This window comes from Magallana gigas, chromosome 10 (assembly GCF_963853765.1).
Source record: "Magallana gigas chromosome 10, xbMagGiga1.1, whole genome shotgun sequence".
Classification (NCBI taxonomy): Eukaryota; Metazoa; Mollusca; class Bivalvia; order Ostreida; family Ostreidae; genus Magallana; species Magallana gigas.
The window spans coordinates 1,009,749-1,026,200 of record NC_088862.1 but is presented as its reverse complement, the minus strand read 5'-3'; the positions used below and the strand labels follow the sequence as shown (position 1 = coordinate 1,026,200).

Sequence of the window (16,452 nt, the reverse complement as noted above, 5' to 3'; positions counted from 1 at the left end):
GAAATGACAGTATGATACTATATTTACATAATTTTATTATATTTGTTGTAAAATTGATATCAATAATTTCAATTCTTTAGAAGTGATTTAAATTTTACACTTTTTTATTTAATTATTTTATATAAAGTACTTTATTTAATTTATATAAATTATATCGACATATATATTGATTCCTTATTTTATAACCTGAGCCAATGGAAGTGTCGGAAGAGATTTTACAATCCACTGTAGTAGAAGATCGGCAGGATGCTCCACCAACACTGATGATACCACCAATGCCTGAGATGGACTTAGAGGTATAGTTTTAACATTGTGGTTATTTATATAATTCATACAATTCTATATATTATATATAATGTGATTTTTACTATTTAAAAAAAATGTTAGAAAATGTCACATCTCTTTCAGATTTATCTTTTTTTATTCCATTAATTAATGCATGTACTTATCATTTCAGCCTGGAGAAGAAGATTCCATCTACCGTCGTCCCGAGGTATTAGAGTCTTTCGATATTTCGCACAGACGGGCCATAGATGAAGAGGATTTGGAACCAGAAGAAGGGTATTTTAAAGATAAATCATCTATAAATATTATATATTTATAAATGTAAATTAACATATATATATATATATATATATATATATATATATATATATATATATATATATATATATATATGAATTAATAAATTAATAATTGGATTAACTTGATATGTTATTTGATTTATTATATTAATAGGTTTTTTTAAAAAATAAAACAGGTCCTTGCAAGAAGATATGGACGACACCATCCTAGACGAGAGGCCTGTTCAATTTGAGGTGTTAGAAAAGGGAATCAAAAGAGGTGGAAAGCTGCTTGTGGCATCCGATGGATTTACGTATGGAGTAAAGGTATATCTCACAAATAAATTAAACGAAAGTATTTAAAATAAATTAGTATTTTTTGTATATATGGTCAGTAATAATATTTTTCCTTGTCTGAATAAAAATGTTTCTTTTCTTCATAGCGAGAGAACAAGATATCAACAGCGTGGACGTGTGCCGTACGATCAACGTGTTACCGGGTATCTCTAAATCATTGTGAAGGAATATTATTTCATTTATACAAAATATTCTAATTTGAGTAAATATAATGAGTAAATATTAATATAAAATACATCGTAATTCATCATACAAAAAAATGTATAACTATATATATAATCCGATGTTAATATATATATAATTGTATATAATTATAATTTAATTAGCCAAAGGTGTTCAAACTTATTTGGAGGCTCTCCATGTTAATATCAATTTACTGTTACCACATAATTAAAAGCCGCAACACATCTAGATCAAGCAATCATAATTAAATGCCTCATCAAATTTCTAATTACCCTAAGATGTTATAACTCATTTGGAGACTCTCCATGCTGATATCAATTTACTGTTACCACATAAATAATAGGCGCGAAACATCTCGGGGCGAAACGTCTCAGCGCGAAACGTCTTTAGGGGCGAACCGTCCCGCATTCTTACGAACAAGGCTTGCAAAGAGCTTTGCGACTTTGTCAAGGAGTGACGAATAACAGCTCTCCAAACCTTCGCCTTCCACAATTCGCAAGAGTGCTTCAGCGCTCTCACCGACAAGCGGACCACCCTTTAGATTGATTGCAGCCTTCCAATCCTCCTGACTGGGGCACTGTTGCAAACCTTGCTTCACTCTCGCAGTTTGCTCCGTGATCGATTTCTCCTTCACGAGCAGTCTAGTCGTTGGGCGGCCGCTGCGAGGGTCCGCCTTTTATCTTCGGGGGTCTTACTCGTCAAGTGCTCAGATATCGCCTTGTTGATGAATTTGACACCCTCAAACTCGCTCTCTAGTGCGAGGAGAAGGCTAACCTCTTCGTCAGTCCAAACGACATGGCTCTGTACCACGGCGTTTGACGCGGCAATGATTTTAAAGCTGGCTCAGGCTGTTCGTTTACGCTCGATGCCAGCTTTCGCTGTCTGGATGCGCCGTCCGTTTGCCAGAAAAGGATGTGACGAATGTGTTGGCCAGAACCCCGCTTCGTCTTGAATTGTTCGTGACACACGCTACACTCATGGAGCGCCGCGATAGTCATCGGCGAGTCTTTTTCGTCCCGACTGGATCCCCGGTTCATAGTGGGGCACTAGTAGTGGCTTCTGAGTCTGTGATGTTTCCGTGAATGACGTTGATGACTCTCGCCTCATCGACAGTCACAGGCACTCTCAACAAGTCACCCTCAACTTGGCCATCTGCCTTCGGTGCCCTCTCCTTACATATGGCCATCATCAAGCGTCAATCCCCAGTGACGAGACATCTGTTAGGTCACAACACAAAGACGAACCCAACCATAAAACATTGACTCGGAAGCCATTGACAAAGAAGTATTGCCGTTCAACCACTTTAGTCGAGAGCTGCCCGTTAACACTCGACCATGCCATGATCGGTGGTGTATAAAGTGTCTAAAGCCGAGAACACTGATGATCTCTCTGATAGAACATCAGAGAATCGTGTCGGTGCCGCTTGGCCCACCAGACCCACTGGATATTGTCGCAGCACCGGGAAGTCCGCGGACAACCCTTTTGCCTAAATAAGTATTAATACTAGGCTTTGCAGTCAGAAATCGCATTTGATGCATTGATTAATTGATTTCCATGTGTGCTGCCAGGTGAATAGGGTATGGCTTCAATTGAGGTAACATGTTCATAACAAACTACTAGGCTTAATCACAGATCGTCGAGGTATCAATTCTTGCTTAAGTATTTAGTATATTAAGGTAATCAATGTAAAATGGAGGGATATTAAACACTTTTGAATAATTTTAAAATAGTTAAATATGTATTACCAGATAACTATGAAATTGAAATAAAACAAATTCACATGACAGACAACATGTAAGAAGCCGGTCATTTTGCATCTTAAGATTTTTTAAAGAGTTATCTCCCCTTGATGGAAAAAGGAAAATTTTAAATTACAATATCTTAATAAAACATATGTTGCCCATAGACTTCAATGCAAAATTCAAGGTGTAATTAGTTAAAATTAAATTAAAATATCGAAAATTCCTTTGGCGGAGTCTTTTTATTTGATAACAACTTTAATATAATATCATGATTAAGAATGTCGGACCATTCATTTATTTGGTACAAAATGTGGCTGTTATACATCGAATACCTTAGGTATAGAAAGGCGAAGACCGTTTTCTTTACTAGTTCGAAACCTTTTCATTTCATGTTTAACCCGACGTGGGCATCAACGACCGACATGGAAACCCGATCACCCAGCTGTTATTGGCGTTCTACGTTGTCCAACTAGGCCAGCCATGGGGCAATTAAAAAGTCAAAAGCGACGACCCTACCAACAGGTCAGCCTTACCAACAGGCGCGTCTTGCCAGCAGACGTGTCGCTAAATTGCCACCCAGGTAGTTTTAAAATCCGTGCATAAAAACCTCTGTCAGTATAAAAAGCAATGTAAACATAAAACATATTTACACCGCACACAGTGCGGGGTTAGGCTGGACCGAAGTACAGGGTGGCTGGAACCCACTTCTCCCCTTGCACTGCGACTATCCATCCATGAATAGTCATGCCATGTTCATGGTGCCCTTTAGTGCTAGTCGGCAGAGGTGGCTCATATAGCCTTTGTCCTCAATGCTCACACCAGCCCCTTCGCGCACCGATCGCGAGACCTAGCACTTCCACATCCATTACGTTAAACATTTTCCTGATTTCTTGGCCTATATGAGCATATTTGCAATACTTTACTAGATTGGCTTTTTGTAGTGATAGGCCTGCCTCCCATACCACTGTGGGGTCTAGCACGACCGCCTGGTTGTCCTTGACCAAGATAAGGTCTGGTTTCCACGTTTTGCTCTGGAAGTCGACTATTTTGGGCTCAAAGCAGACCGTCCAGCACTCATCCTTGCACTTTTCCGCCACACAGTTGACTATAGTATTGTGCCGACGAATTCTGTAGTCTTTGACTTTCGGGCAGGCACCCGAGATGTGTCCCCATTGTCTCAACCGTTTGATGACAATGCCGGCAGCTGACGTCGCCAACTGCTTTAGTGCGGGCCAATGTAGCTTTGCACGGGTACGTATCGGCTCTCAAACTCACCCCTGTGATGTAGTCAGCCTCATTGAAGTAACTGCCGTGCGGATTCATCCAGGTGTTGCTCACCGAATGTCGGAAGGTCTTAGCTGCCTTGCCGATCTTGAGCTTCTGTGTAGCTTTACCAACAAGCTTTCTCCACCGTACCTTCCCTTTGGTGGCATCAGGAATCTTAAGTCCAGCTTTTTCGGCCATGTTTTCGACCAAGACCTGGGTCTGCATGACTTCCGTCATTCGCCGGATCTTGGAATCACTAGACCGACATATACCGCGAAGCATGTTAATGCGTTGCGCAGGTACACTTTTGCTGAACTCCGGAAACCAAATACCTCCTTCTCCTCTGCTCAAGTAGAAGAGAGTGTTGGGAGAACAGTCCGGTTGTTTAGCCCACCCTCTGATTGCCGCTCGAATTATCAAATCTAGCTTTTCCACCACAGCCTTCGGGTAGGCATCCTGCGTAAGGGCGTACGTTAATCTCACCAAGGCGTAGTGATTCAGAAGAACCAACTTTTGCCTCGGTTTCAAATGGGCACTCCTGATACTTTCAACCATCCCCTCCAGCTGAGCAAATATGTCCATGCGGATTTTCGCCACCCATGGACTCATCTTTGAACCAAGGTACTTTATGCAGCCATCCGGGTGGATGACAGGGACTGTTTCACCCTTTATAGCTACCTTGGTTTTTGTGCTGTTCACTGTGTAGCTTCTACTCCCACATGGAGTGATGCAAAAGGTTGCAGACTTTTTGATGTTTAGCCTCATTCCTGTCTCGCAACAAAACTTTTCTACCAATGCTAGGTTTACATTCATTTCGTCGGGACTTTCAGTCATCAGAGCGTTGTCATTTGCGTAGCACAGTGACTCAATACGTTCACTCTCTTCGGGCCCAAACTTATAGCCATTGTTCTGTCTACCAATGACCTCTAAGGCCAAAAAAATATGTGTTTCCTTTTTCATCAGATTTTAAAATAGGGTAGGTAGGTCGGCTTTTTTTTTTAAATGAGCTTTTAAGTTTTCCCCTTTCCTAGCATATGATTTTTCTATACAATAAGAAAATGTATTTTACAGGTGGAGCAATCGTGAATAGTGACAACTGTTACAAAATTAAAGCTTTCTTAAATCTAAGGTTAATTTGGAATGTATACGAAGATTTTATTTTCCTGTAAATAGGAAATATACATATGACAGCCACTATAAATTAACAGAGTATAATACTCATTACCACAAATATATTAATTATTAGTTCTATTTTCCTGGTCAACTGACATAACAGTAAACATTAATATCGTAACTGTAAGTGTTGAATTCAGAAACAGAGGAAATTCTGGTTGATCAGACGAGAGCCTTAGAATTAAATCTTTTCAATTATTTAAAAAAAAAAATGAATACCTAGTTAATGGTTTAAGACTAATTTTAAAAATTTCATTTGCAATGGAACTGCAGCATTTTTAAATCATATTTATAATGTAAATGATTGTTGGGCCTATTCAAAAACTTACGATGTCTGCAGTCTCCACACCCAGAAATAAAATTAAAAAAAACTTTGCCTCTGCTTTTTTCTTGTACATCTTTATATTAATTTATAACACATCACTGCCCTATGAAACTATTGCATTGATAATTTAGCTAAAATAACCAAAGATAACTTTCATTAATGCTGTCAATCTGCACTTAGAAATCTTTAAAACGCTTTGATAAGTGGTGTTTTCTATTGAATTGTTACAAGCGTTTTTAGAACTCTGATTTGTAAAGACTATTTTTTAAACCAATTACGGTTGGTAATCAGGATTTGGAATAAAAAGTGTTAGGGTCGGCGCATAAAAAATAGGGTCGGTCGGGAAACCGGAAACACACATATTTTTTTTTGGCCTAACAAGGGATCCATCGCTATTTTGAATAGCAGTGGTGACAGAGGATCTCCTTGATTGACTATTCGGGTCATCGGAATTTCTCCCGTCTGCCCAGCGTCAGTTTGAAACACCGTCGAGGCCCTATTGTAAAGATCAGCAACGATGTCTATGAAGTGTTCTGGAGACCCAAATCGCCTCAGCCCAGCAATAAAGTGCTTATGCGACACCGTGTTGAAGGCCTTAGCGAGGTCCTGAACAGGGTGAATCTCTGCCATTCAGTCAACTTAATGATAACTGAATAGTCTGGAAAGGTGACTGAATGGCACACATATGCCATTCAATCACATTTTGGTTACCTTTCAGTCACCTTTCAATTGACTGAATGGCAGAGATTCATCCTGTGCTGGAACGTTACACAGAGCTGTCGTCTCTCCTTCTTGGCGTGGTTTATCATCTCGCTTAGTAAGAAGGAGTTTTCGGAGCACCCGCTTGCGGCTATAAAACCCCTCTGTCATGGGTTTAGGGCACAACTATCTTACACTCGCCTTGCCAACAGGCTGGTGTATAGTCGTAGCACGGACGACGAAATTGTCAGGGGCCGCCAGTTGTTGATGTCCTCCAGGCCCTCGTTACCTTTGGGTAGCAGAATGCTCCTATTCCCCTTGAAGATCTCTGGGACCTTCTTTCTGTACAAAAACAAGTTAAATAGATTAACCAGAATTTGGCCCTTGGGGTCTTTTGCCATTACAGTCTTCAGCTCGATTTCGTCCGACCCAGCTGCCGATTCCTTCTTGGCTCGTTTGAATGCCGCACGGATTTCATCCGTGGTGAAGGGTTTCAGCAATGCGAGAGGGTCAACTTGTTCAGCTGGTGGATACGAACTTAAATCCACATCCTGTGAAACTCCCCCGAACCGATCCATATAGGTGGCCTCTACTAGAGTGGGGTCCAGTTCAGATTTACTGCCCGTCTCTTTTCCATCAAGTAACAGAGCTGTCAGCGCCTTCTTATCTTTACGATATAGTTGCTGATGCTTTCTGTACATATCGGCCTCCCCCTCCACAAGTCGCAAGAGTACTTCAGCGCTCTCTCCGACAGGCGAACAGCCCTCTAGATTGATTGCGGCCATCCAATCCTCGTGACTGGGGCCCTGTTGCGAACCTTGATTCGGTGTCGCTGTTTGCTCCGTGATAGATTTCTCTTTCACGGGCGATCTAGCTCGTTGGGCAGCCGCCGCCAGGGCGCGCCTTTTATCTGCTTTCTGCATTATTTATGAATTTGACACCCTTGAATTTGCTCTCTAACTCAAGGAGCAGGCTTTTCTCTTCATCAGTCCATCTTCTGCCGCCGTGTACAGCAGAAGCGAACGCGGCGATGGGTTTAGAGCTGGCTCGAGCTGCTCGTTTTCGCTCGATGTCAGCTTTCGCCGCCTGGATGCGTCGTTCGTTTGCCAGAAATGGGTGTTTGTGTCGGATGTGCTGGCCGAGACCAACCTCGAGACATTGACTCGGAAGCCATCGACAAAGAAGTATTGCGGTTCAACCACTACTGTCGGGAGTCATGCCATGATCGGTGGTATATAAAGTGTCCAAAGCCGTGGACATTGATCTCTCCGGTAGAACACCAGGAGATCCTGTCTGGTGCCACTTGGCCCGCCAGACCCATTGGATAGAGTCGCAGCGCCGGGAAGTCCGCGGACAACCCTTTTGCCTAGTCTTAATACTAGGCTTCGCAGTCAAGAGTCGCTTTGGATTCGTTTACATATTGCTTTCGAATTTCGCTGCTGTGTGAACAGAGTTTAGCTTCACTTGAGATGACACGTTCATAACAAGCTACTAGACTTAAGCACCAGTCGTCGAGGTATCTATTCTTTGCTAAAGAGAGTCATAGTTACTCCCGCCATTTACCCGCGTAAGAGCGCGGCACTTTTTCCCTTACACGGGAGCAGCCTGCGATGTCCACTGATTAACCGCTCTGCGTTCGCGGACCGGGCCGTGTTTAGTAGCCGGGCCGGCCTAGTTTTTACCACAGAGCCACTGCGGTAATCGGACACCGACGGTTGCACTCTGCGCTCGCACCGGAGGAAGGATGCAACACCTAAGGGACAGGCCCCATATAAGAGCGGACGTCCGCAGGAGCTGCCGGGCGGTCCGCGGGTCACCTGTTCCCAAAACTTCCTATATGATAAGATCGGGCACGTGAATCCGTGTTACTCCGAGCGGCATCTTTTCGGGGCGGCCTGTGGTAACTGCCCTTTTTAAAGCGCGCACCGAGCCTTTCAAAACGAAGCGGCTAAACTGCTCTGCATCGAAAATATATTGACACTAGTACATGGACACTACCACAAGAATGGTAACTACCGAAATCCATTTGAAGCTTATTCAGGGGAAACCTGGGGCAATTGTTGACACCCATGTTCGCATCATCGCTCTATGCAAACATGAAATGAATAAGTTTAATTAGACGAATTATTAAATAAATAATGTGCAAATGTCACAGGATTTTAGACTTGGTGGCCATATGGCCCAAATAGACACATGGTGTCAGGGTTTTGCGGGATTGCAGTCTATTTCAGCTGTTTGTACAACGGATGCTGCTTAAAAATGCCATTTTCTTGGAGACAGCGGACTGTCCAGTTAGAGAATGGCTTCTGGTCTCATTCTTACACCTAGAGACTGGACCACAATCGCATCGATATCACAGTAGGCAAATAATAAACTGATTAAATGTCTGTGTAAGGCTTCTGTGATCGAAAATGTATTTATTGGCCAATCTATCTGTTCACAGAACTCTCTCACCGAGGGTGGAATTAAAATGTACATATATTAACATATAAATACAAAGTTCAACTCACATGACAGCGCTAGATCGACCTACAATTTTGAACTAGAGGTACTTTGAGGAAGCTCACAAATGATACTCCCAGCTAAGAAAAACATCATAACTTTACCTTCTAATCATTTCCATTAATGCAAGACATGATACGTACAGACAGGAATTAAGCATTTTTATAAACAATGACCTTAAACTTGCCCAAACGACCTTGGGTCAAGGTCATGACACATCCTTAGTTCATAAGCAATCTTTGTGTGAAAAAGGAACTTCTAATGTTTCTCCATAAAAAATATGGACCGGACACAAATTTTGCACTTTTCCTGCCAGTAACCTTGACCAAATAACCTTGGGTCAAAGTCATGACACACCCTCAGGTCATATGCAATATTTGTGTGAAGTAAGAACTTCCAATGTTTCTCAATTAGAAAGATATGAACCGGACACAAATTTTGCACAGACAAACGGAAAGATAGATAAGGTAATTCCTATATACCCCCCAAACTTCGTTTTCGGGAGGAATAATACGAAACGACAAGTGATTACGCTAATGGCACACCTTAAATATTTAAGAAAAGCTAAAATTCTACAAAGAAGTCACTGCACAATGTGAATCAAGACATTCTACAATGGAAGAACCATGGGCATGGGGTGTTTCACCGGAAAGAGATGAACCTGCACAAAAGCTGGAAGATGTTAACAAACTAGAACTTAGGGAAAGTAAGTGGTTTTCAAACTTTTATACTTATTTCCATTGTAACGAATTATCATAAGGGTCACCATTTTCCCACCACTGTTTTCATCATTGAAAAACATAAAGCATAATCTGAAAGAAAATAAATGTGCAAACTTTAACAAGATTTCAGATCATTAAAAACATTCTCGGGCATAGTTGAAAATATGTAAGCATCATAGATTTAAATTGAATATATGACAAATTACCACAGAAATAGACAGCAATTTCTCTTTGGGGACACAAACACCAAATAATGAATACTTCTTAGACGTAAAAACAAGCATGGTCTTCGCCGGATCAAACAAAAACACACTATTTCACAAACCAAACCCGGAGTCGAATCCAGCTCCCATCAGCTTACCTTGTCTTCGTTATTGACTGTGTAAAATAATTTCAAATATCAAATTAATAACTCCAAATACATGTATCGCAATTAAAAGGAAAAATGATAGAACCCTATCATTCGTATTCGTGTTAATAACATTTTTAAATTTAATCAATGAGGCCCGAGGGCTGGGACCGTGAAGGTGAAGATGATTTTCCCTGTTATAAAGGCGTTCAACTGAATATGGTCAAAAGACAAGTTATGAATTAACCTTGTCCCAATTTCATTTCATTGTATTTATTCTCATAGTGTATAAAACAACATAGAGAAAATATACAATACAGACAATATCATACCAAAAGCAAGAGTGTATACTGTACACATCAACCTGGAGAGTTGACCCTCTTAGTTACAATACATGTATTGATAAATTCACATAGGTTATTAAAAAAAGCTAATTTTGTACATGAAAATAATTTTTAAAAATTTGAAAGCATTTAGTCCTCTTAAATACATTGATGGTAAATAGGCTTTTCAAATTTTTTTCAAATCTGGACAGGTCATGGTATAGTGGTATTAATCGCAAATGTTATTTTTACATAAATTACAAAATCGTTGATTTCTAGGTATATTGTTTTATCTGCCTGTCTCAAATTGGCAGTTTATGATTGCTTGTTCTAAATCTAGAAATGTGGTACTGTAATTCATATAATCAACAGAGTTTATGTAATTTCTAGGTACAAAAATATTATTTGTTAACGATTTATAGATCAATCCTTTACTAGATACGTTACAATCAGCGACCTATTTTTGTTGAAATCGATCAATCAAAGTTTCGTTAAAAACATTTAAATTCCAATTTTTATTCTCTACATTATGCGTCAACCAGACATAACTTCATGTAAAATATTTTGTATAAATTCAACCCATTTGAAATTATAATTGTTGTGTTGTGTAAGGTTATGTAAAAAATTATACAGTATATATGACAATTTTGATTCTTTACCTTTCAACATTCTTATCAAAAAATTCAACATTCTTATTTTCACTTTCACACAAAATGAATATCTGGCAAGTTCACCATAGATTATAAAACTTGGTATGGACGTCTTAAGACTAAGTACAAGTTTACAAATTTTAAGATGCAATTTTTCAAGGATACACAAATTTTCAAAAACCCACAATTCAGAACCATGCAGTGAAATTGGCACAATCATTATATCGAACATATCACGTTGACAATCAATCGATAGAATTAATTCTCTCGACTTTTTAATTATTGCGTACAAAGCTGTGGTAGCTCTCCCCACTACATATTTCCTAGTACTGTTGAAAGAGCCTGTTCAATTTCTTCAGGCAGGCTTTTCAGTCCTGTGACATTTTCGTGTGATAAAATATCTTTTAGATCGTTAAGATATCATGCCAAAAGAAACGGAGATAAGTTTTCTCCTTGACGGACACCATTCTGACGAGGGAAGTATTCGGAAAAATCATTATTATAAAATATTCTTGATCTAAAACCATTAACAACCCTTAAACACTTCCCTTTAATTTAGTTTGTTTTCTATAATCCTACTCTCCACACTTTGTCGAATGCAGCTCTAAAATCAAAAAAACACATAAGAGATTTAAATATGAGATAACCATAATCATTATCATTAGCGAGAGAAAGAAGCGACTTCGGGACTATTTAATAGCTATTCAGAACTTATTTCACCGTATAATTATCAGAAGTAAAAATGTCTTAGACTAAATACACAGACATGCACTATCGTTTTCAATGGGAGAGGTGGGGGTAGCATAACCATAATTAAAATTCAGTGTCATTCAACAACTGTCGAAGAATTGTCACAGGTAATCCACATATTATACCTTTTGTTAAAACAAATCTAAATCAATGATAAGAGAGACGGAGAAAGCCTTGCGAAATAATAATAATAAAACAAACCCCTAGCATTCAACCAATAATGGCAGATATCGGGCGAAAACGTGCCAGCACCTACAATACCCAGATTTTTAATACCTTATTATTTTTGATGGTCGAGCGACACGTTTGTTTCAATATATATATTTTTATTCACATGCAAGTTATGCGCCGGCGCGAAGCGAGCTCTACCGGCAAGGCGTGTGTGAATAGAAAATTCGGACTATTTTCACATTCATTCAACGGATTTTTTGACGTCAGTAAATCGGACCAGTAGTGCCTTGTTTTAATCGTCCCAGTAGTTCCCTGTAATAATGGTTTCCCATTTCACACTCTCACGAGAACAAGGTAAGTGACAATGTACATGCATTGTAAATAACACAACGCCAATTTCCATTACTTTTAAGACTAACGGAGTTATCGTCCTTTCGAGTGACGTCACAATGGATTTCTTGCACATTGATCCGACAGAAATTTCGACCCACAATGCAATTCCTCAATGTCGGCCGATCTCACTAGACTGGATACCATCTCGCGAGAATCAAAGTAAAACTTTTGAGAAACAGATAAATTGTGTAATTTCCAGAACATCATGCTTTTTAAGTAAACATAACGGTATTTTTCGCGTATTTTTTTTGTAGTGTATTTTCAAAGAGACAGACTACACTTGACCGACGTGAACTTTGACGTCACAATAAGGGGAAACTACTCTAAGTAGTTATTGTAAATCTGCTGAAATATAAATACCAAAATCTTCTCAAAATCTTGCAGAGCTAACGAATCGGGACATTTCTTCAGAGATAGGAAACAGCTGTAACTTGCTCTCATTCGGATGAATGCTCACATTTATTTTTTTTTCACTATATTTACGGTAATTTCCAGGAACGTTTTTTTTTAAATGGGGCGTGGCAACATCATTCAAAAAACTTCACAAGCAAAAAGAAAAATAAAATTCTCAAAATCAGGAAAATTCTAATCGGGGTGAGGAATGGGGAGTGCGTGGTATGTCTTTAGCTCTTTAGCTGCTCAAAAGTGTCTTTATTTTCACTACTATTTACGGTATTACATGCTCCCGGAGGATCCATTTTCCTTATGTGATCAACAAATTTTTTTTATACGTTAATTTGATTTTTTTTTAAACGGGGGAGGGGGAAATCTGTGATAAGTCAATTTTTATTTGTAAGTTTAAGAAAAATGTCTGCTGCAAGAAAAGAGGAAATAAACTGCAATGTACATTATGTTAAAATCTTTATTATTTAACAACATTTTATTTGAGATAAATTCTATACTGGCGTGCGACCAGTATATAAACAATCTGATTAAAATCAGATCTTTGATCCGCTCCGACAAATTCTGATGTCGCTACACTTTGTTCAGCGACTATCAGAATTTCGGAACGTTACAAAGATCAGATTTTAATCAGATTGGTATATAAATGGAATAAAAAATCTTATGAATTATGAATAATGAAAATTTACTGGAAAAAAAGGTATATTTATTTTATTTTTCAAATTCATTTACTTTACGTCACTACTTTTATTTTTCTTGATTTATCAGAATTCATTTTTGATCACCTGTTGCGCTCGCCCCAACGGTCGCACCGTAAAACATATTGTATCACGGTTGCGGTGTTTTACCTTTGAAAACCTCTGTTCATTAATTCTTAATACCCTTACAGAGGCGGAGCTAACGGCATGCGTTATCGTGCAATTTTAGGAAGTTATTGCATGTACAATAACTTCCAAAATATACATGAATCCACAGCCACGCTATTAAAATTATTTCCAAAACTGACAATTACTTTTTAAACTTGCACGAAATCATTCAACAAGCATGTGTCCAACTATGTTTTTATTGGTCGCTTATATAAACAAAACGGCAAATTAATGGTCATTGCCATAGATTAAATGCAAAAAAAAAGAAACAAAAGAACAAAAAAAGTTCACACTGTGCTCAACTCATTAGATTCAGTGCGATCGCTGAAAATTGGTCGGTTTACACAAAATATCGAACAAACAAAAAACATTTAACACAGCACCTCCTAAGGTTTAGCAGTTGAAAGAGATGTTGCAATTGTTAAAAATCGGACGGTTTTGAGATAACTCTTTTAATACACTCGAATAACTGGTTTTCGGCAATTCATCAGATACTTCAACTTTCATTTTCTTGGAGTTGCATGTGCCAATGCAGTTTTCTCCATCATCAAAGGCTCGATCACGCTTCAGTGAGCAAGTTGTGGGAGGCGGATCTAGGACAGATGCTACTTTCTGTTGGATCTCTGTATTTACGCACGCTCTTTTCAGACCTGTGCTCAGTTCTTGCCATGATTTCCTGTTCATCGACACCAGCCATGTAAAGTTGTGTCGCACAACTTCGTTTTCCGCTGTGATTTGTATAATTACCCTTCAGACCACCACGCTCACAAATGATCTTCATAAAGTTTTTCAGCTTGTTGATACCTATTGGTTGTTCACCATAACGAATAGGATAGCCATTGAGAGGTCGTCTGTAAAATGCACCTCGTCCCTCCAGTGCTTCAATGTACCGTTTAAATAAATCTGCAACATTCCGATCCACTAGAAAGATCGTGTCTGCCACCACCTCCTCCTAGATCCGCGCATGAATGTACATTTAAAAATCATACATCTAAAATTTATAACACAAAGCAGTATAAATGATGAGAAAAAGAGTAGGAGAGAGAGAGAGAGAGAGAGAGAGAGAGAGAGAGAGAGAGAGAGAAATCTTACCATTCTGGCAATAATAACGGATTTTTTTGTTGGAAATCTCCAGATCCTTGAGGCCACCTTTGTATGTTTTATTGCTACGTCCGAAAAATTTAACATACTTCCCTCCTTGATCTTCTCCAATTGCAAACTGATCACATTTTAACTGGTGATGCTCGTCGTGGCCCCTCAAAGCAAATAACTTGCACGCATAGAAGAACACCGTACTCTGCAATGCCTCAACATTGGAATTTCCAAAGACACCCTTCTCCCAAAGCACTTTTTCGTCTTCAGGTAGAACTGCCTGCGCCTGCTTGACCTTCAATAAACAATTTGTAATATTACCTTTGTGCCGAATCCCATTTGTAGCAGCTCCTTCATCCTTGCGTCGAGTATTTTTCGGAATTCGGAAAACTCCAATGTTTTTGTGCAGAGAAAGATTTTATCATAAACCTTCTTGTCTCTCAGGTGTCGTAAAAGCCCACAGGAAATGAGATAGAGTGAGCGTGGAGGGTACGGTTGTCCATCCTGTTTTCTGGCTTCAGCAATAAAACGCCCTAGATAGTAATTCATTTCTTCGGTGTTCATGTCATGCAATTCCTTCACAGATTCGCCATAACTGTTTCTGTGTGCACGCCAACACTCAAACACACAGAGCGCCTAAGTCGTGTTTTTCTTGAGAATCTATCAAATTTTTAACGTCCGTTTCAGATAATGGTGCAACAAAACGGGTATTTTCCGTAGCAGATATACGCTGGCAGTCGGTTTTATTTCAGGTTCCAACAAAACATCGGCATCACTCAACTCGGGTAAATTCACGTCGAAATTGACCATACTTGAACCGAAATCTGTTTGCTCATAGGAACAAAAATCCATGTGGTCCAGCGGATCAGCATGAGGGCTAAATCCGTATGCCTGCATTGCCTGTGACATAGTCAATTTGTCAAATCCTTCAAAAACGGCGTTTTCTTTTTCCATTTGTTCGCAGACTTGAGACAAAGTAAGGTCATCGATGTCCGCCTGGAAAACATCGAACGCAGAAAAATCGCCAACGTCCATTTCATCCTGCATCGCGCAATTAATATGAAAGAGGCGCGAATTCAGTCCGTGCTAATTTGGGTGGAGCTTAAACAATGGGTCAAGTGACCAATGATTGACATGATACAAGTTCCTTATTGAACAATTATATTTTGGGTATCACGTGATATTCTGATGGGTGTGAACTCGTTCGCTGACGCGAACTCGTCACCACCCATCAGAATATCTCGTGATACCCAAAATAATTGTTCAATAACTGTAACTTATTGCTCCTTGACGGATTAATTAATAGACAAGTGGATTCTAACTTTGATATTTCCGTCGTTAGTCTGTTCGTTGATTCGTCTGGTCGACATGTGGCACGAAGCACTCGCGAAATCTACAAGGGATGATGTCACAGAGGAAGATGGAATAAGGAATATTCGTGACACTAACCGCCGAGTGGCGCTGGTGTACTATCGGTAGATCGCGTAGACGCTTTAATTTGTCAAGCGCCTGGAGAAAACGTATTTACTACCGTTTAGTACTTGTGTATGCTAAAAATATTGTGAAAATGCCAACTCGCTGTTGTGTGCCAGGGTGTTCTGGGTATGGGGGCTACAAATTTCCCCACTGACCCTGACCTTTGTTTGAGATGGAGAGTGTCAATAAAGCGGTCTTCAAGCAAGAAAGGATTATGGGTGAACATGACGTCGTTTGTTACCAGCATTTCAAAGCTAGTGATTTTAAAGAGACACTATTATGTGAATTAGTGTACAAAGTCTATGTTTATTCTTTATTAATCATCAATTAAATAGTTGCAAACTCTGAAAATTATTTATAAAACAAACAATGTGAAGTTCGATTATTAAGACATTAGAATTAAACAAATTTATTACACTCTACATCAGACTACTTGATATTGAAATGT

General features: G+C 39.3%; 1 protein-coding gene and 1 non-coding gene across 2 annotated transcripts; one reads left to right on the top strand and one right to left on the bottom strand.

The window, feature by feature from the left end:
• Window positions 1–173: 173 nt before the first annotated feature.
• Window positions 174–1,922, top strand: LOC136272232 (uncharacterized). Its single transcript, XM_066073474.1, has 5 exons — window positions 174–296; window positions 458–561; window positions 761–890; window positions 1,007–1,063; window positions 1,860–1,922. Exons 1-5 carry the CDS (start codon window positions 195–197, stop codon window positions 1,920–1,922), a joined length of 456 nt encoding a protein of 151 aa, XP_065929546.1. The 5' UTR covers window positions 174–194.
• An 11,907-nt stretch (window positions 1,923–13,829) lies between these two features.
• LOC117687094 (uncharacterized) lies at window positions 13,830–15,575 on the bottom strand. The gene is made up of 3 exons (XR_010710191.1): window positions 15,258–15,575; window positions 14,529–14,823; window positions 13,830–14,357 (listed from the first exon to the last, which is right to left on the bottom strand). It is a non-coding gene; the product is annotated as an uncharacterized protein (transcript).
• Between the last annotated feature and the right edge of the window lie 877 nt (window positions 15,576–16,452).

What these genes read in the sequence shown, in the direction of transcription:
- LOC136272232 (XM_066073474.1), top strand. Translation starts at nt 195, where the DNA reads ATGGAAGTGTCGGAAGAGATTTTACAATCCACTGTAGTAGAAGATCGG. An exon ending in GATTTACGTATGGAGTAAAG is followed by an intron (nt 891 to 1,006) that starts GTATATCTCACA and finishes TTTTCTTCATAG; the next exon opens with CGAGAGAACAAGATATCAAC. An exon ending in TACGATCAACGTGTTACCGG is followed by an intron (nt 1,064 to 1,859) that starts GTATCTCTAAAT and finishes CTCGCTCTCTAG; the next exon opens with TGCGAGGAGAAGGCTAACCT.